We start from the raw sequence: 21,801 nt of genomic DNA, 5'->3' as shown, positions 1-21,801 counted from the left end.
GCCGGCGAGGTCAAAGAATTGATACAAGAAAGCAGAAAGTGGGATCGTGTTAACGTAGCATATGGGGGAAATTAAGCTCTTAGCTTTTTCTCTTGGCAAGAGAATTTGATGGCTTCCACTCACTTTCCCTCCTTGTGGAGTCCTAGGTAAGCTTAAGCTCTTGTAGCCTGCGAACGGGCTCCCGGCGAGGACGGAAAAAAATTCGGTGAGCGCGAAACTGAAGAATTCGGAGAGCAAAGCGATCGGGGCGGCTTTCGGGCTCACCGGGAGCCTGTTCGCAGGCTAAAGTTCTTGTTAAGTTTTGGTTTCATTGTTTCGTTATTGTTTTATTTTGTATACACACGTTGAAATTCTGCCTGTGTTATTAGTATCCGACGGAAGTTCGAAATTTGTAAGCTCATTTTAAAATACTTGAAGTAAGAAATTCACACTTCATTTCTTTTGTATTCCATGCAGTTCGACCAGAGGGAAAATTTCTTCCGAGATGGTGTGCAAGTCAACCTACATGTACGATCGAGTACAGGTAGGTTGTGATCACGGATGGCCAAATTGAGTCCAAGAGAATATGTGTAGATCTACTTTTTGCGAGAGAGATATGCTGTCCAATTGTGACTAACATAAGCCGAACGCATGGTGGCTAGTGATGTAGAGAAATGAGAGATTTAAACAAATTTAAATCAAAACTTGAAATAGTTATGAAGAAGAGAATGTTTGATACTTGTCAACATAAGTATGCTCTGTAATCATTGCAAAAATTTATTAGAGGAGACGTATCTGCAGTCCTTTTGAATATTACTGCATTGCTAGGGAGATTAGCACAAACAGTTACCAAGATATATAGGAATAAAATACTGTGATTTGTGTTTCCAAGAACGAAAATTGTTATTTTACTTGCATACACTACCATATTGATTGCACCAAGCTAGGGGGGCTTCTCCCTATAGTTGACTGAAGGTGCTCTTTTTTCAGGCTGGAGGTATTATAAGACTTAACAGGACAGGGATTTCAAACATTGATTGATTATTTATCCAAGAAATAAGATTTAGTGGGGCCACATTAGGTTTGCGAAAGGGGGTTCAAGCTAGAAGGTACATGTATATGAAAGGGAAGCCTTTCCTGTCAAAAACACCATGTAAAATGGATAGGGTATTGACCTTGTAGCAGAGCATCCTTGTATAAAAGCTTGTTACTTCCCTTCCCGCTCCCCATGAACATAGTTATACAGTAAAAAAAAAAAAACTTATAAATTTTAAATAAAAAAGTACCCTTTACTTTGGGTTCAAGATTGAAACAAAACTGTCTGAAATTCTTATAATAATCAAGGAAATACCTTTCTTTCTATAGATTTCCCAATTACCAGCAAGCTAAAATCAAATTGTTTATATTTGACATAGCTTAACGTAAACAAGATTTTGCCAATATCCATGTCTCACTTAGGTGAAATTCTGGCAAAATACTTTTGGCAGCTTTGGCATTCACAAGTTGATTGTCTAACATAAATGTTAAAATCATGTATTATAATTTTTGCATAATTGTTATACTCAGCTGTTTCATAATGTTAATGAACAAGGACCATAATCAATTTACCTCGACCCAAAATGTACTGCTGACTCCCTAATATTATATATGTATTATAACCAACTTCAGTGACTAGGTGTCAATTTTGGACTGACTGATGAAAATGGTGAAATCTCATTTAATTAATGATATCATTTTGAAACAGACTGTTGTTATTCTTTGACACTACATCATGTACAAGTTGATTTTAATTAATAACAATGTTGCAGTTCCAATCAAAATTAATTATTATCCCTTTTTAAGTGCCTATGAATTAAAAAATAATTGCTGCTGATTTGAAAGGCTTTTTAAAGTAAAGAAGAATGGCATTTTCCTTTTTGGAATATCCTTTTTCGTTTTAGAGATATTCATGTTTTTGTATTATAAGTGATGATGTCATAGGTGGTTCCACTAAAACAGTTCAACACTCAATCAAGAATATCTCTAGGAATATTAAAGCAGTGTTCTTTAGACTTGGCACCAGAAGTGTACATCACAAAAGAAACAAAATGACACCCGTCGTGTCATCGCCATGACAACAGTTATGCTGCTGGTCCTGTTTTAATTAAACCTAACATTACCAGATTTTATCTTAAACAAGGATCATCCACTCCCAACAGTCTAATGGGGAGAGTTTAGACAATATGGGAATCATGTGTGTTCCGCACAAGACCCTCTGTCCCTTTTCGAAGGGTTGCTAATTGGCATATTTGGTTTTCACAGAAAGAGACTGGAGCCAAAAGTGTTGCCATGGCAACAACACAGAGGGTGTCATTGTTTCTTTTGTGATGCACATTTGTGGTGCCAAGTTTGAAGAACATTGCTCCAATATTTCTAGAGATATTCTTGATTCAGTGTTTCACTGTTCAAGTGGAACCACCTAAGACGTCATCACTTTCCTCATTTGCATAATACAAAAACGTAAATATCTCTAGAACGAAAAAAGATATTCCAAAAAGAGAAATGCCATTCTTCTTTACATTGAAAAGCCTTTCAAATAAGCAGCAATTATTTTTTACTTCATAAGCACTTTAAAAGTTATAAGCAGTCTGTGTAAACAACCTGTTATTTGATTTTTGTATTTCTTTTCCATTTCGAGCCGTCTGGGCTCGAGCCCTGCCTGGGAACATTGTATTGTGTCCTTGGGCGAGACACTTTACTCTCACAGTGCCTCTATCCACTCCGGTGTATACAAAGGTACTGGCAAATTTAATGTTGGGAGGTAACCCTGCGATGAATTCGCATCCCATGCAGAGGGTAGTAGAAGTACTCCTAGTCACTTCATGCTACAGAAACTGGAAAAAATGCTGACCTGATAGGGCACATATGCAGACTTCCAATTCTGAGTTGCCGTTTGCTTCTTTTTCAGAACAAGTGCTTGTGCAAAACGTTTCACATGAAAATGACTTGATTTTCATGAGAATGAACGTAGAGGTGACATACATTACGAATAGTTTCGCACAAAGACTCATTTTGCCACAGAGGCAAAAGTAAACTTGGGATTGGCCTATTCGTCCATGAGCTGGCTCAGGGAGCCTTTGATTCTTAATTGTTCACTGATGAAGGTGAATATACCTCGATTTTACAAGGTTGGCAAGTAGTGGTAATTGCTTTTTTTTGTTGTTTGTTTGTTTGTTTGTTGTTGTTTTTTTCGCTAATGCAGACATACATCGAACATTTATTAATTTAGATTAAAGCTTCTCTTTCGTAAAGGAACTAGAAACTGAATCGCCTAGCCACAACAGATAGAAGAAACTTAAAGTGAACCGCATTTAAGACGTCATTTAAAACTCGATTAAAATATTAGATTATTTTACAGTTCTGTAAAATTTTACCGACCCTCTCCACGATAGCAGGGTTTGGGTTCTCCTTATAACGAGAGAGATTAGAAACCCGTTAGGATGATAACAGGATGAATTACAGTTGAAAAAAAAAAAGAAAGAAACCCGACTGGTGAAAGTTGTTAACTGAAAAAATCTACTTGGTCACAAAAACACTTCACGTTAGCAGAAGAAAAATGTAAACACAAACAATCATAGTCTGGACATGGAAACAATCTATTTCATTACTCTTACGCATGTAACATATTGAATTACTTTCCTTTCTTCTGTTTAAGGATCAGTATACGACACTTCTCTGGTTTGCGATACAACAAGAAGCGAACGCAAGTCTAACTGAGAAGCTGATCGATGTCCAATAGCAAATCATGGAGTTGAATCAAAAAGTAATTGAGTTGTCTAGCCATGGTAAAGTTAAGAATGGAATGACAGTGATGGTGGCGGGAGTGTAGGCTTTTGTCGAGGGTCGAGGGTCGAGGGTTGAGGTAATATTTTGAAAAAAAGTTAATATTAAAAATATTAGTAATATTAAATAAATATATCACGCTAGTTCGCGCCGTTCATCTCTTCAGTACTTTCTCGCCTTACGCGTGTTTTGTTAGCGTTTGAAGTCATTCTTCTCTTTCTTCTTTCTTTCTCACCCTATGGAAAAAATAGTAGAGCGTTTAGGGTACGAAGTTACCTTCTATCCGCCTGGGGACGGCGATTGCTTCTATGCCTCGGCGGCAAAGGCCTTAGGAATTGAAACGCAGAGCCTGAAGAAGGTGGTCTTCGACTTTCTGAAGAGCCGCCAGTTTGATATTTGTTTACACAACTTTGTCACTGAATTTGCTTATGCGCCGTCTACAAACTACTGCGTACTTGAAAAATTCTAACGAGCGAACGAGCGAGTAACTCGGATACTGGACAAAGAAAGATTTATTAAAGAACAGATTTATTTCGAACGCAACTACTTTATGTTAGTTGCATTTAGTTCGCCAGCTCAGTTCTTCAAAAGTGTTTTTCGGTGTGAAATTTCGTGCAAAGTTTGAAGTTGTACTACAAAAACAAGTTTTTTTGTCAGTGTTTTCGTAGTTTAAACTCGTATATGGCTCATTTGTTATCTCCCAGGAACGAGCATAATCTTTGCTTATTTGCCAGGCCTTCAAACAATATAATTCCTGGACTGTCTCCTTCCGAAAACGACCGACATCTTTGTACGTGAGGCGTGCATTCTGCATATTACGGTCCTTAGTACATTGTTCGGCGTTGTTCACGATAAATTCACGTCCCCAGTTTCCACTCTCTACGCATGACCCTCCTTTTGGCCATGTAAATATCCTCTATAAATCTTATAAATCGTATATATTTTTTCGTGACTCAATAGATAATTTACCCTGGACCCTGGACCCTGGACCCTCGACCCTCGATATGTTACCCTCGACCCTCGACCCTCGACCCTCGACAAAATCCTACACTCTGGTGGCGGTGACGCAGGTGTAGGTGGTGCCGGTGGTGGTAACGTAACGTAGTGGTAGGAGTAGTGCTTGTGGTAGTGCTAGTCAGTAGCCAGTTCCCTCAGTTTGATGCACCTTCAAGGAATCATGGTAGTTGTAGTCATCAATTGCAGTGTTTTGATGAGTAAAACTACCATGATTCCCTTCGAGCGCTTCTCATGCATGGAATGGGCCATAGTGGAGAAACCGAGACCAGAGTGCAAAAAAGAGTTATTCTACATAGGGTAGATCTTTTTTGTAGGTTAGAGGCAGTGGCTGAAACAAACTGAGGTTATCACTGACTGCTGTCGACCTACAGGAAAATGGTGCATATCTAAACAAAGGTTAAAAAAAAAATCCACCAACCCTAGACCACGTGCTATCATGGCCGGACTTCTCATGACTCGGCTAACGGGTTTTTCTGTGATGTGGTCGGTCGGTTGCTCAAATAAAAGTAGAAATACCTGACACACACACAAAAAAATTGCCTTAGAACGCAGCCATTTAAGTTCTTCGCCGACATTCCGGCCTTTGCGGACAGCTCGTTTGCTGTCAGTTATCCCTTCGATCGTTTTTCTCTCTTGTCTGAGTTGTTGGCCGAGTTCGGTTGAATTTGTGACTCGTTTTTGTTTGTCTGAGATTTTAGAAAAAACCTTCCTCTGTTTAGGTGGTAAGTTTGATTACATTCCCTGCTTAGGTCGGGTAGGTTCTAAGTCGACTTTGTTCAGAATAGATGTCCTCGAGTACATGTAGATGATCAAAATTAAAGGAGAAAGTCACTCCAAAAACCGTCTATTTTTTTCCATCATCAATAAAAAGTTCACATTGAGTTGAGTTACTTAACGTTGTTTTAGCTTCTGAAGTGGATGCGATCCTAATGAAAAAGAAGTGAAAAGTTCGACACCGGCAGCCGCCATTTTGAAAGGATCTTGAAGGCCAGGCCGCATACCCGTGACGTCATTCCGTCTGAGAATGTGTTTGTTCCATTGAGCTTTAGAATGGCTGCGCTTGAAGCTAGAACGTGCTAGTGATTCCGGGGATGATAATAATCAAGTTGAATGGAACGATTGGTTGGAAAATCCTCTGTGGTGTACTTGTGGGAGACACTGGAAAAGTTGAAAATTTACAGAGTATGTAAATAACATGTCATTAACATGTAAATAATCAAAAAGAGACTGTAAAGAATAATTTACATGATTTTCCCCCTTTTACATGTTTTGGAGGTTTCATGTAAAAAAACATATAAATATTTCAAGTGAAACATGTAAATGATGAAGAAAACACGGTAAATGTTTCAAAGCAAAGGGCTAAGATCATGTAAATAACATGTAAACTGTTCCTGCAAATACTGTAAATAGCCTGTAAATTTCTTGTGATTCAAGCTGGAAACCCGTAAATAACATGTAAATTTAATACAGGGAGGCTGCCAAAATACTGGAAATAACATGTAAATAAAAAGGGGAGGCTGTAAACAACATGTAAATAAAAAAAGGGAGGCTGTAAATAACATGGAAAATGAAAACAGGAGCCTGTAAATAACGTGTAAATCAAAAAAGGGAGGCTGTAAATAACATGGAAATCGAAAAAGGGAGCCTGTAAATAATGTGTAAATCGAAAAAGGGAGTCTGTAAATAACATGGAAATCAAAAAAGGGAGCCTATAAAGAGCATGTAAATCGAAAAAGGGAGCCTGTAAATAACATGTAAATCGAAAAAGGGAGCCTGTAAATAACATGGGAATTGAAAAGGGGAGCCTGTAAATAACATGGAAATTGAAAAGGGGAACCTGTAAATAACATGGAAATTGAAAAGGGGAGCCTGTAAATAACCTGTAAATTGAAAAAGGGAGCCTGCAAATAACATGTAAATCGATAAAGGGAGCCTGTAAATAACATGGAAATCGAAAAAGGGAGCCTGTAAATAACATGGAAATCAAAAAAGTGAACCTGTAAATAACATGTAAATTGAAAAGGGGAGCCTATATATAACCTGTAGATTGAAAAAGGGAGCCTGCAAATAACATGTAAATCGAAAAAGGGAGCCTGTAAATGACCTGTAAATTGAAAAAGGCACCCTGTAAATAACCTGTAAAATGAAAAATGGAACCTGCAAATAACCTGCAAATTGAAAAAATGGAGTCTGTAAATAACATGTAAATCGAAAAAGGAGCCTGGAAATAACCTGGAAATGGAAAAAGGGAGCCTGTAAATAACATGGAAGTCGCAAAAGGGACGCAGAAACCCTGTACAATAAATAACTTGTAAATAATAAGTTGAAGAAAAATGCATGGAATGTAGTGTTTTATTGTAATCAAATCTGTTGACCTTAATTATAATAGTGGAAAATATGCAAATTTATACAGAATCAGAAATTTATTGCAATCAGAACAAACTCAGTAAAATTCAAATAGTTTTTATGCCATGAATAGGGTTTACAATGTATACATTGCAACAAATAAAACATGTTTTCTTTTCTTTCTATCCATAACAAGACGACTTAAATGTAATTTTGTGCATGGCCAAAATATTTTAAAATACCATGACTGAGCCCCTTTAACCGAATTCAAGCACTTTTCAAGACTACTAAAATTCAAGAGCTTTTCAAGATTGTGCGAAACCATGTCATATTCAGCTCTATTTAATTCATAAGTTAAAAAATGATTTAGAACTATACTGTTGTCAGCTACAACTAGTAAAAATTTTGCAATTTAGGTGTTTGCGAATGGATACCTGTCTTAAATATATACTAAATTCACAAAGTCAAATGTAACATAATGATAATACCTTTGTCATAAAATGAATGAATAAACTGTTTTTTCTTACAAAGTAATTAATGTAGGATTAAATTAGCCTTAATAATTATTATGAAAAATGTGGGAGGCACGATGGCCTCGTAGTTACATGTAGTGAGCTCAATTCCTGATCGAGCGGTCCGGGTTCAAGCCCTAGGCGGGTACATTCTGTTGTGTTCTCGGGCAACACACTTTACTCTCAGTGCCTCTTCACCCAGCTGTATAAGTGGGTACCAGCGAATTTAATGGTGGGGTAACCCTGCAATGGACTGGCATCTCATCTAGGGGGAGTAGAAATATAAATAGTCCTAGTCGCTTCCTGCTACAGAAAGTGGGATAAGCTCCAGCCTGTTGGGCCACGTGGCTCGTATGCAGACTTTACCTTTACCTTATTATGAAAATTACTGCAATGTAAGTGTGAAGTATTGATCAACTTTTTTCATGGAGTGAATTGTTCTTTTGAAATAACAGAAAATAGGAAAAAAACATTTACCACAAGATAGAGATTGACATTTTAAATTCATCATAAAAACATTCATGCCAAAGGAATACTACATTGCATAACATAAAACAAGGCTTCTGACATCTTTTAGGCTACGTTTACAAAGTCACACTTTCCTTCTTTTTCCAAAACTGTACGGAATCCAAACAGTACAAACATTTTGGACCCCTGACGAAACTATTCACTGAAAACAATATTCAGACTGGTGAAGATCCAAAATTTTACTTTTTTTGTGTGATAAAAAAACTGTGCTGTAGAAAAGAAAACAACAACAACAACAATTCATAGGGGCCTGTTGAAATTGAAAGGCCTATCTAGTACCATAGTTCCCATAACACAACATACGTTAATAAATTATTGTTCTGGTACTACATGTATGTAAACATAGCCTTTACTTTTTATGATGAAATCTTATGGCTGCTGTATTGAACAATAGGTATCAACCTAGCAATCTAAGATATTTAAATTTAATGCTAATTCACTAACACAGGTACAGTGTAGGTGATACTTCAAAGCATTAAAAATAATGTTTAAAGTGGTTGAATTTATGCGAGAAAGCTGTCAGAGCATATCAAAGTGTTGTAGGTCACCATGTTAGACTGTAATGCACCAGGGGCTCATTTCTCAAAGGTCCCAAAAGGTTTTCGCACCCAGAAAGCCATACCAAAATCTGAAATCTTATGCTTACAGAGCTGTTTTATTCGCTTATTCTCAATATGAACAGAGGTTTCCTTCACACAAGAAGTTTCAGGCATATAAAGCTCTTAGTTTTTAGACACAGCTCAATTAAAGATGGCTTTATGGGCCCAAAAAGTTCCCGGGCCTTCAAGAAATGGGCCTTGGACCCCTTATAGAGTCATAAGTACTGTAGACTTCTCAGTAGCTGCTTTTTTCCTGATCAAGCATCAATGCCAAGGAGTATGCATGTATTGACCACTCTCGATTTTATTTCATCCTACAAGTAACATAAAACATTTTGTGAAATAAGATAAGTTATGTCTGTATATGAATCAGCAAATTCTGTGTATGATATCAATCAGCGAATTTTACACTGGAGTTATAATTTTGTTTCTTATCATTCCAATTTATACCGTGACCTTTGAAATCGGACTCTAGCCGGTCATGTTGACCGGCCAAAGTAATTTTAGCTTGGTCACGTCTCGTTTCTGACCGGTCAAGATATTTACGAAAAAATCAAGTACACGTAATGTGAGCCTAATTAACCCACAAATATAGTTTGTTTGTTCCAGTCACTGCTAGACCGTTTAAAAATTGGCTTAATAGATTTAACCCCAGTTGCTCGAATGGCATTCCTATCGATCTTGAACGCATGGCAAACAGCAAGCGAATGGTCTTTAGCCGTTCGAACAGATATGCATTGGTGTATGTTTTCGTGAGAGGTCATAATAAAAAAGAGATTAAAACTCTCAGATTTACATTTGGGGATTTGATTGTTTATTCAAGAATGAACAACGTGACCGTCCCAACATGACATGACTGGTCAACATGACCGGCGAGTGAAGTTTTTGGCCGGTCAAGTCACCATTCTGGCCAGACATTGCCGGTTGACTGGCCATTATTTTGAGCCCTGAATATTCATCAATCAAACAGATCTTACATCTACATCTGTAGCTGCTGTGTGACAAAAACTTTGCATCTCTGATTGGAAGGCACTGAATGTCATAGGATGTAGAAGAACTAAACTCAAAATGTGTGGCAGTAAATATTCAATGTTCACTATCTTCTACATTGTAATATTCATGCACAATAAATCAAACTCCTATCAATGTTTAAATGATAAGTCAAGTTATTTGCAGGCACAATTTGATTGTTTCTTACTTATGCTCACTTATGCTCTATTGGTGGACAAAGGTACAGATGATGTCATAAGCGTTTTTTTTTTTTTGTTTCTTTGTTATGTATTACGAAGCAGATAGATTCTATGTCGTCGTGCATCTGTTCAGATGTATTTTCCGCTGTTATTCCAAGTAATTAGTCGCAGTTGTTTTCGTCTCACACCTGCCGTACCCACTATTGTGCATTCTGTTTTGCATGGATGTACTGATTGGCCAGTTATTAGTATTTATACTCTCCGCTGTCTCTTGAGTACCATTCACGTTCGCGGTTCCATACAGTTTATTCATCTTTCTGGTTTGTGTTTTCCTATTCGTGTGATGCCCAACGACCAAAAAGAGAGCGAAGGTTCGTCCGTTCCGGCTGAAGGAGGCCAAACGTCTTCAGGTGATAGTGAAGGCAACTCAGCAGCTGTTGATCAAGTCTTTTCCATGTTTAAGGATTTTCTTGAGAAAAAATTAGAAGATAAAGGAAAGCAAATCGAACAAAGGAGTAAGATAGATAAAGAAGTTGTACAGCTAAAGTTCAAAGGTAACCAGAAACAATTTGAGCTTAATGCCGAATTAGATGCCATTTTTGAAAGCATTGAAACCGAAAGTGAAAGCATCGAGCCAAATTTGTCGCAGATCAAGAAACTTTCCCAAGAAGGCAGGCAACGTATTCGAAAGCGACAGAAGCTGATAAAAATCGCTGATAAAAGTAGGGACGGCTGGCAGGTTGTAGTCGAGTACGAGTCGAACGAGCTTGCATCCGGCTCCGAAGATGAAAAGCGTCTTAAGAAGGCAAGAGAAGCGGCGAGCCGCAAGAGGCGTCAAAAGGAACAACTCTCCAGGGATCGTGGAAAGAAACCAAGAATTGCTTTGGGCGCTGATAATCAGCTTTTTCGTGGTAAGAAAACGAGCCCCCTCTTTACTTTGTATATTCATATGTGTTTTGGATCCGCTTGCGCATCCTACCATATTTCTCGTGTGATTTATTTGTATTACGGGAATTTAAGGGTAAAATGATTTACGTTGGTTTGAGCGAAGCGAATTAGAACGTAAATGTATTTTCCGCTGTTATTCCAAGTAATTAGTCGCAGTTGTTTTCGTCTCACACCTGCCGCACCCACTATTGTGCATTCTGTTTTGCATGGATGTCCTGATTGGCCAGTTATTAGTATTTATACTCTCCGCTGTCTCTTGAGTACCATTCACGCTCGCGGTTCCATGCAGTTTATTCATCTTTCTGGTTTACGTCCCCCTCTCCCCCCCTCCCGCTTACTACAGGTTTCGTCATTGCTTTTATCTTTCAGGTCGTAGAGACGCTTCTGGCGACTTCTTTCGCTGTTTCAAATGCGGCAAATTTGGACACTGGGCCAAGGACTGTAGATCCATGTTCTGGCCGGGAAGTTACTAGTCCCCTAGCTACAATTCTTGCCCTGGAATCTCCTACAACAAGCCAACCGCATGCCAATCAACTCAACCAAAGCGATGAAGATGACTTGGCGCAGGTAGATCAAATTACACAGAATTACGAACTTGAAAGCGGACATTCATTAAGTGTTAAGGGTAATTTGAAGAATAATTTAGGTTTCTGGAGATCTATAGGTGCTCCGGATTTTATTTTGTCTATTATTGAAAACGGCTACAGGCTGCCGTTCATCAGTTTTCCGTTGGCCGTAAAGCTAAGAAATAATAAGTCAGCTCGACTTCATGCTGATTTTGTGGACCAAGCTGTTCTTGAGCTTGTTAACTCTGGTCGGGTGCGTATGGTCAATGAGCAGCCTTTTGTTGTAAATCCCTTGTCAGTTTCTATACAGCCATGCGGTAAAAAGAGGTTAATTCTTGATTTACGCCATGTCAATAAGTCATTAATTAACCAAAGCGTTAAGTACGAGGACTGGAAAATTGCTATGGCTTATTTTGCGAAAGACGCGTACATGTTTTCCCTTGATTTAAAAAGCGGTTATCACCATATCGACATTGCGCAAGAGCACCAAACTTTTCTGGGGTTTTCATAGTGGGCGTCTGATTCCATTAATGAAGTATTTTATGTTTTCACTGTGCTCCCGTTCGGTCTTTCCTCTGCCACTTACGTTTTCACAAAGGTTTTGAAGCCTTTAGAAAAGTATTGGAGAATACAGGGTCTTTGTATAGCCATCTTCTTGGACGATGGTTGGGCGATTGTTCAGGATAGAGAAAGTTGTCGCACTAAGGCCCTAGCTGTAAGTTGTCGTTAACGAAGACAAATCGGTATGGGAACCCACCCAAGTATTGGACTGGTTGGGTATAACCTGGAATTCTGCACTGGGTACTTTAAAAATTGTAGAAAGAAGAATTCTTAAGGTCATCAATACAATTGATCATATTATTGAAGCCGATTTCAAAGTGTCTGCCAGAGAGTTGGCCTCCTTCACAGGTCAAATTATTTCCACCAGGCCTGTAGTTGGTAACATTGGCAGGATAATGACCAGACATTGTGTCTTGTCCACCTTGTGCAAAGATAACTGGGATTCTATATTCCGTCTAGACGGTTACTGCAAGGAAAAACTGTATTTTTGGAAGGAAAATATGGTTAATATCAACTCTAGGTATTGCTTTGTAAGTAAAGATCCTAGCTATTTTGTATATTCGGATGCCAGTGCTACCGGATGTGGAGCAATTATTGACTTTAACAATGATTTTGTGTGCCACAAAATGTGTTCGGAGAACGAGAGAGTTCAAAGTTCAACGTGGAGGGAGTTGTCTGTTATTGAGTTTTCATTGCAATCATTTGCCTCTGTGTTGGAAGGATCACACGTTAAGTGGTTTACTGATAGCCAAGCAGCTGCTAAGATTGTTGAAGTGGGCAGCATGAAATTAGGTTTGCATAAGATGGCCCGAAGGATTTTTGATATTTGTATTCGATCGGGGATTCATTTAGAAGTGCAATGGATCCCCCGCACTTCGAATCAGCAAGCTGATTATATAAGTCGTTTAATTGATACTGATGATTGGCAAATTACTGAAGAATTTTTTCTTTTTCTTGATGGCCGGTGGAGCCCGCATAGTGTTGATTGTTTTGCCAATTATTATAATCACAAGCTTCCCAAATATTTTTCGAGGTTTTGGAACCCCAATACTTCGGTTGTTGATTTTTTCTTTCAGTCTCTTCGAGGGGAAAATTGCCTAGTAGTCCCTCCAGTTGGTATCGTCCCACGCGTATTGCATTATTTGAAATCTCAGCGGGCCGTTGGTACACTCGTTGTACCTCTTTGGCCTTCAGCTCATTTTTGGCCTTTAATTACACACAAGTATAGTAGTTATCTTGTGGCTCACAGTATTCACATCGGGAATGAGGTTCTAACCCGCGGAAGAAACCTTAATTCGCTCTTAGGGTCTGGTCTTTTCACAGGAAATATTATTGCCTTTAGATTGAAATTTACTGAGTAATTTATTGGACGGTGTGTCCATTAGCCTAATGATTATTTACATTTGGTGGCGCTGGGCAAAGCAATGTGTTGTTTACCTATGTGGCACTGGCCTAATTAATAGTCTGTCATTTCATGTGGCGCTGTATTAAACAGCGTATAGTTGATTTATGTGGCGCTGGCCCAATCAATGGTTTTTGATTTACGGGGCACTGGTTCATTGAATAGTCTATGGTCTTATGTGGCACTGGCCCCAACAATGATCGATTTTTATACGGCTCTTTTTTTGTTCTTTTATTATATATGTTTTGTTCTTGTCTTTCCAGGTAATCTTATCAAGTAATTCCTGGAAAGGCTTTCAACAATTTTCTTCAATTAACGTTTATGAGGTTTTAGAAGTTTTGTTGAAGTCCAGGGCGGATACAACTTCTAAAGCCTACGTTCGCGTTATTAGAAAGTTCTTGGAGTGGTCTAAAAATAGACATTTCAACATGCAGTTACCTTTTCCCCTTAGTGTTGTTTCTCTATATTTGAAGTTCAGCAGTCTTGCACCTCTAGTTCCTCAGTTATTTTAGCCCATGCTGCCCTTAAAATGGTTACATTCTTTTGTCCCTAGTTTGGATCGTAATCCTTTGGATAGTGAATTTTGCAGGAATATTATCGAATCTGCTAAACGCCAGAAATCACAGCCAGTTATGAAAAAGAAGCCTATTACCACAGACATAATAAGGAGTATTTTAGATACTCATAACAAGAAAGATGCTAATTTAAAGAATCTTCGTATCGCTGCGTTATGCTCTTTGGCTTTTGCAGGATTTTTTCGTTACGACGAATTATGAAATATTGTTCCTAAGCATATTGAATTTCACAGCGATTATATAAGAATCTTTGTACCTCGTAGTAAGACAGATGTTTATAGGGAAGGGAATTTCGTCTTTATTAGTGCATCCAGGTCTAAGTACTGTCCTGTTGGTGTTTTACAACGGTATTTAGATTTATCTGGTATTGACTTATGTAGTTCTCTCCCTTTATTTAGACCGCTTGTTTTTCACCGTAGTAGTTCTAGCTATACCCTGAGAAGTGGAAAGATTTCTTATACTACTTGTAGAGATATCTTAAGGATACCTTAAGTCAGCTGGGCCTCAACCCTAGTGATTATGGTCTTCATAGTTTAAGATCCGGTGGTATTACATCTGCGGTACGTAATAGTAGTAACTCGATTCCAGAAAGACTTCTTAAAATACATGGTAGATGGAAATCTGATTCTGCCAAGGATATGTATGTTGAAGAAAGCCTTGAAAACAGGTTACAAGTAACTAAGTATTTAGGTTTGTAATGCATTATCGAGCGTATATTAATTTCTCCATACAGTAGTGTGTAAAAAATTGTAAAAAAAACAAGCAAGCAAACAAACAACAACAACAATAACTTTGTAATTTCTTTTTTTGCAGTCCACTCTGTATTAGTAACTATCTATCTTATAATAAACTGTTTTGGATCCGCTTGCGCATCCTACCATATTTCTCGTGTGATTTGTTTGTATTACGGGAATTTAAGGGTAAAATGATTTACGTTGGTTTGAGCGAAGCGAATTAGAACGTAGTTATAATAGATCACAGAAGACTTCAAAATGTGGTAAGAACATCAGTGACACACTTGCCTGAAAAATTCACAGATTCTGTGACACACTCTGGTAATGGCTTATGTGAATATTTTTTTTTGTTTTGACCACATTTTGATGTTATCTGTGATCTACTCAAGGCAGGAAAAAACCCAGGTCTGATTTCCTCAACCAAGTAAATTTTGCTCTTGGGCAAGTGAAAATAGAAGTTCAGTGGCCCAGTGGGCAAGTGAAATTACAACGTAGTCTTGTGAGTCTGACTAAAAGTGCCAGCGTGATAAATGATAATTTCCAGTCATTCCATTTCAAAACTTAAGACCTACAGATTAGTTAATTATTAGGTTGAAAGCAAGAATTAGTTAGGAATCCGAGCGTACTTCGTTCGCATTTGTCCTCTGATTTCCTTACTGGCCACCACATTGGCAACTAATATTTAAGTGGGGGCAAGTGAAAACTGATATTAACTGGCCCACTGGGCACGTGACTTACAATTTTTTTTCCTGCCCTGCTACTACTGAACAGATGCATGACACATGAAACCTACATGTATTTGGTAAGAACCCAATTTCGTACAAGTAAAATGTACAGCTGTAACAGGGCTCTAAATTGTTATCTGGTCATCCCAGGGTAAGGCAATTGATTGAAATCGATCCATAAATTGATATAAATCAATAAATTGAAACTAATGCAAGTGTTATCAGTGTTATCAATCCATTGAAAGAAATTCAAACTCACATGCTAGAGAAGTTTCAAGTTATCGATTTGATTTTACCAGATTTATCAGTCATTAGAGAATCAATTGAAAGTTGGTCTCTCTTTGTTAGTTTACATAAACTGTAGAAAAACTGTGTCCCTCAACACAATGTTTGATTGTAACTTTTTTATGTAGATTTCAAAGGCACTACCAAAGACCCCCAAAACATAGTCCCCGATACATGTATGCCAGAAAAATATTCTGTTTACAAGATACAATGCTGTTTTTATGCAATTGTATTCATGATTTCATATTTCACTTTATATCTTTTGTTTATTTCTTTCTTATTAAATGTTGCTTAAAAGATAAGCTAGTATCAGCAAAATTGATAATGCTTATTGAAAATTTGATCACAATCGATTACTCATGACGAATCCTTTTATTGATTTCTGATATCATTGACTAATTTCTATTGATTTTTATCAAATAATCAATTGAGTATACTGTGTCGTCCTAGACAAGTAGATTTTCTTGCCTGGGCAAGTTACTCTTCCTTTTTTTTCAAGTCCTGTGTAGTTTTCATGACAGTTTGAGGTACATGTATACCTCCTTATAAAGTATCTTAGTTTTTTTTTTGTTTGTGAAAGAAAATTCCACAACATTTAACTTACTATCAGTACCAGTGGGTGCAATGTCCATGTACAGTTGTGTATAACAGCATATTGTAACTTGCATGTAAGTACAACTGTAGCCACTTGAGTAACTTCAGAATACTTACACTAGCATAAGAGAAATTTCTCTGCTGAAGATGGCACATTACATTTTAGCTTACTAGCATTCACATCAGAGGACAACATAACCTTACAAGAGCATGCATCAGAAGGAATCATAAGGTGCATATAAGCCAATAACAAATGTCGCATGCTCTTACTCAGTTATCGAAAGCAGACAATAACAGATAATAAAGCTCTTTATGCACGGCAGGTAAACATCACCAAAGTCGATTCCACAAGCAATGTAACTTCTCCTTGATAATGACACATTCACAACCAAAGACAAAACGAAATGTATCTTGACGTTACTTTACTCTACTCGTTCAACTTATGCAAAACGTGCTTACCTGTTGTTGTTGTTCGCCTGTAGTCGCTATCTTCAGCTTCTGGGTAACCGAAAACTTTGCCTTGAAACCGTGCACGGTGACGAAGCGAAGATAGAGTGGATTTTGGCCCGCTAAGACAGAGCTCGAGTTCGATGCAAGTTCCAACGAACTGCCAAACATGGCGGGAGAACCGAGAGAACCTGGTACCTAACATGAAGACCGCTGATTCCCGCTTGTTGGAGATCGGGCACTCACAAGGCTGGTATGCTCTCATAAAGGGACTGGGATAACAGTGATGGCAATGAAAGCACAAAACGGTAGAAATAAAAAAAAACAAAACAAAACAAAACAAAACAAAACAAAACAGTGAACGTGCAAGGGCAGACTTTATTGTATTAATCTTACTTGTAGAATGTTCATGTTTCGGAATATTTAACGCTCTAAATCGATGATATTTCGTTCATTTTCAACGGTTCAGGGGCACAATTGTGTCCTCGATCTTTCGTGATATGAGAAATTTAATGTCTGTTGTTTTCGGATTGTTTAAAATGTCATTTTGGGTACCGAAAAAAAGTCAGCTGTCATTTTCGGAAAGGCGGTAAGACGAAACGTTTTCGGGAAAAGGACAAAAAAGCCTTAATAAGTTCGAGAATACTCAAGTTCCTATAGAATAACCGAACAGATAAATTATTTTTTGTGCAACCTAAAATTAACCTACAGAGCTTTGGAAGTACTCCAGATAGCCTAAAACAGCGTTTAAAAGCATTCGAGAGAAAACGGTCGTTGGGTGTCCCTGACGGTTCCCTGCCTAACCTAACTCCGCGTCAGTTCAAACTCGGTCACCAGAGCTCTTTCCGTCTTGAACTCACGCCACACGTGACGCTTTCATGGACCTTCATGAATAAATACGTACGTGTCCGAGAATTAATTTTTCTCTTTTCTAGAGACGTAAGCTTGGGACGCCTGCATGTGCAGTAACAATTCTAGTTTTATTTTGTCGTTGTGTGTGCGCGGAAAGTTCACAAGAAGACAGCTTAGAGTAATGTCGATCAATGCGGCGATTTAGTTTGGTGCATACCTTCTAACCCAACTTCAATTTAAAGCACACTATTGCACACACTTGGACTTTGGAGAAGTTCAAATGCTTCAACGTAAAAGGCACCTTAATGAATGCTTCAGGGTAGGTTTACGGAGCTTTACGGTGGTGTTACATTTTCACTTTACGCGCCTTTAAAAGGTCCCATTTATATGTTCTCAGTTGCTCGAGACAACCCTTCCTCTCCCCCCTCCCCCTCCCCCCAAGTTTACCCTGGCCGGGGTAACTTTTCATTTATTTCTTTGCAAAATCCAACCAACCGTTAACAAGAGGATGCGAACTTGTCGGTAACTTGGAATTTACATCATTTGAACAGTCTCCGTTGGTTGAACCGTTACACCAGAGTTATATTAAATAAGCCCACTTTTCCATTACATGGTTTTTGCAAGGTTTGAGCAGGCCTTCTCTTAAATGTAGATCTTTTTTTTCTAAGAGTCTCCATTTTACATTAACGTGGTCTTTCCAGTTTTTCGAAAAGCCCCCATTATCTCATTTAAATTGTCTTCACAGCCTTTGCAAGGTCCCCCTTTTTAATTTACATGTTTTTAACAGGCTATTTACAGCCCCTCACCCCACCTGTCCAACTTCTAGGTTTTCCATTTACATGGTTTTTACATGTTTCTTACAGGCTCCCTTTCTTTCATTTACATTGTTTTTACATGTTTCTTACAGGCCCCCTTTTTTCATTTACATGGTTTTTACATGTTTCTTACAGGCCCCCTTTCTTCATTTACATGGTCTTTACAGGGTTACAAACATAACATTTCCAGGCTTTTTACAGCATTCGGTTGAATTATTTACACGTTTCTCACATGGTTTAGCAAAGCAATTTACATGTTTTTTACAATGGCAGATACTGTAAAAGTGCGTAAAATACTTTACAGGTTTTTACATGTTCTTCAAATGATCATTGTTGACAAAGACAATGTAAATCACTATTTACAGAACATTTACATGCTGTACTAAAAGCTGTAAATTTCCTGTAATTTTATTTTACAAAACCCTAACATGTAAATTGTAATTTACAAAGAATGTAAATCAAGATTTACATACTGTAAATTAAAATTGAGATGTCCTTGTAAATTTTCAACTTTTTCAGTGAGATGTGCAACCATGCCGACGCAAAGAGAATGTGTTTGTTGCCGAGAACAGCCGGAGTAGGTCACCAAGATGGAAGGTACATTTTGCAGTACAATTGCAATGGACGCAGTTAGCGGAAGAGGAAGTTTATTTTTAATTGTATATTGCTCTCAGAATTGAATTGATGGCTGAAATAAATCCCCAGTATAATGCTTTTGATCTTATTTGTCTCCATTTTTATTTTACTGGCGGTTCAATGCGGAGGGAGTTCTGGTATCACAGAAACTGACGAGTTTTCAATGGTGTGTTTAAATCGGGCGAATGCTTTCCACCTCACAAGTCTGTATTTTTACTTATAAGATTTGGATCCTTTTTGCCCGTACTCGTACGTGTTTGCCAGGTTTCTTTACACTTATGGACTACGTGGACTCTTGTGAAATACGCAGTGACTTTACATGTAAGATGGGAAGCGAAATCGACGTCTTTGACGTGAAATGTGAAATTGACGACATTCCTTATCATTACATAAGATTTTTTGTGAGAATTGTAATTTGTATTGTTGGAAAGCTAAACATATGTAATAGATTTTGGATAGAAGAAAAAAGTGTATGCAACTTTTACATGCGTAAACATTAGCTGATGAAGGAAAATTCACTCTGCTAGTGTGTTTATCCGTATCGCATGTGTCGTGTTTACTCGCCTCGTTACTTGGCAAAGCATGCAGTAAAATTAAAGCTTCATTTTTTACCGTAGATTTGCTTTCATTAGCAGCTGTAATTCCCAAAAATGATGTGAATGAAAAAAACTGTTCTTAATTAATGTTGAATCGTGTTGATAAAATTGAAAACAAATTGTAACACATTTCACACAAAATATTATTTACATGCGGATATCGGATTTCGCTATAGCAGGACTTGTTATCAGTAATTGTCGATATGTAGATAGAACTTCTGATGTATTCTAAATCAAATTAGACAGCATTTAAAAATTTGTAAGTATTTTAACTCATCCCTGGCTGTCAAGGCCGATAATTAAACACGCTCTGATTTTGGCCCACACAAGAGATTTATAAAGCGATAAAAATACTTTTTCGATAAAAGAAAACCTTAACGGGATAGTCTGACGTGTAATTTTAAAGAAATCTGCAGGGCATTTGAAGTTCCCACGGTACCCTAAGAAATTTATGTTTAATAAATCACTTCCAAAAAACGCATGCAGTCGCTATGCATCAATGAACATGAAAACACGAAAACCCTGGCGCCAGTCTACGAAATATAATGAATTAAAGCTTGTAACATGGCAGCTTTTTTATAAATACTGGTAAGACTGGTAAATGAAGAAAAGAATTTCATTCAGCCATTTTCCCTGTTATTAAAGGAAAAAAAGCGGCAAACAGATTATACATGAAACTGACCCGTGATTCACGCCGTTTCAGCGTCTTTTTCGTGAAAATATATTGCCTGGAGGATCGAAAATTTTTGGCGACTAAAATACTTGTGCTGGCGACCAAACCTGAAAAGGTTTTTCCTTGAAATTTGAGCCCTGTAGTCCAGCGAGGAGCTTCAATTTCTTGCGCAGAAACAATATTTACCCAATCAAGTCAACGACAATTCTGCCGGGCAAAAATATTTTTAAAAATGAAAAGTATAACTGATAGCTACCTCTTTTCGTTCCTTGCGATGCGCCGTTCGCTTCCAATACGTGCCTTTACAAGGGCATTCGGTTGAAAAATTGTCGGAAAGCATTTTTCTTCAGTGACCTCCTTCTTGTGTTTCCAGCCACAAGCTCAAATCGGTATTGAGCTTTGAAACAGTCGTCTGTGAAATGCTCGTCGCACACATACACATTTTCGAGTTTTTTTGGCATGAATCTTTCATCCCGACGTAGCTGTTCGAACCACTTCTTTGGCAATTTTTGTTCTTTTTAGGCAAGTTAAGGAAAGTCACTCCTCTTTTCCTATCCTTTTCGGTTCCGGTTTTGAAGCCCGGGCCTAATTTTTTTAGCTCACAACTGAATTTAGAACAGAAAAGAAGAGCTTTAGCCTTTGAGCTTTGCGCCAATTCGGACGGAATGACGTCACGGATATGCGACCTGACCTTCAAGATCCTTTCAAAATGGCGGCTCCCGGTGTCGAACTTTTCACTTCTTTTTCATACGCCTTATTCCAAAATGGCAGCTGTCTGAGATGATCTGGGTCAAATTGCATGAAAACGAGGCATCGAGGGCCATGGCTAAACACAACAGCTATGGCGTCCTTTCGAGACAACATTGTGTCCGGTCCGTCGTTTTTGACGGAGGACGATATTCCTGGTAGTTCGTTGAATGGAAGAGATCCGAATCGGTTGAAGAACTCCGAATTGAAGTTTTGGCTAAAGTGTGGTGGCGATTCGTGCAAAGGATTGTCCACAAAAGCGCAACTTTGTAAGCGGTAAGTGTTGAGTCCACAAAGCGATAACCTTTTTTGGCGTGGCCTAGATTCTCAATCGCTTCATTCTCTCCCAGGGTAAACGACTACTTGGAAGCGAAGATCGAACATCTTCTTGTCGACCCCGACGTAAATTTGGTTTGTACCAAGCGCAAAAGGCGACTCCTTGGCCTAGATGATGCTTTAGATCCGAACACGCCGAACTCTTCAGCTCCTTCTGACAGCACAAAGAAGGTAGCTTTTCCTACAGATGGATGGGGAACAGCAGTTGCAAAAAGTCCATTATTTACGTGTATGGAAATGGACAGACATATTGCGAATTCAGGAAAAAAGCACCAACACAGTGAATATCACTCGTTGCCTACAGGACTTCGAAAAG

The 21,801-nt window shown here is 38.2% G+C and overlaps 2 protein-coding genes and 1 long non-coding RNA gene across 4 annotated transcripts in view; 2 read left to right on the top strand and 1 right to left on the bottom strand.

Moving 5' to 3' along the window:
- Window positions 1-21,801, bottom strand: part of LOC145484866 (uncharacterized) — a 118,272-nt gene that overhangs the window by 69,058 nt on the left and 27,413 nt on the right. The gene's annotated exons all lie outside the window — the stretch shown is intronic.
- LOC145484802 (uncharacterized) overlaps window positions 1-21,801 on the top strand; it is a 180,862-nt gene that overhangs the window by 146,482 nt on the left and 12,579 nt on the right. The window lies entirely within an intron of this gene.
- Window positions 10,337-13,750, top strand: LOC145484392 (uncharacterized). Its single transcript, XM_081463007.1, has 5 exons — window positions 10,337-10,635; window positions 10,760-10,904; window positions 11,311-11,824; window positions 12,327-12,860; window positions 13,734-13,750. The coding sequence occupies exons 1-5, from the start codon at window positions 10,337-10,339 to the stop codon at window positions 13,748-13,750; spliced, it is 1,509 nt and encodes a 502-aa protein (XP_081319133.1).

The sequence above is a fragment of the Orbicella franksi genome, chromosome 4 (assembly GCF_964199315.1).
Source record: "Orbicella franksi chromosome 4, jaOrbFran1.1, whole genome shotgun sequence".
NCBI lineage: Eukaryota > Metazoa > Cnidaria > Anthozoa > Scleractinia > Merulinidae > Orbicella > Orbicella franksi.
The sequence above is the reverse complement of the archived record's forward strand: the minus strand, read 5'-3'. Positions and strand labels throughout refer to the sequence as shown.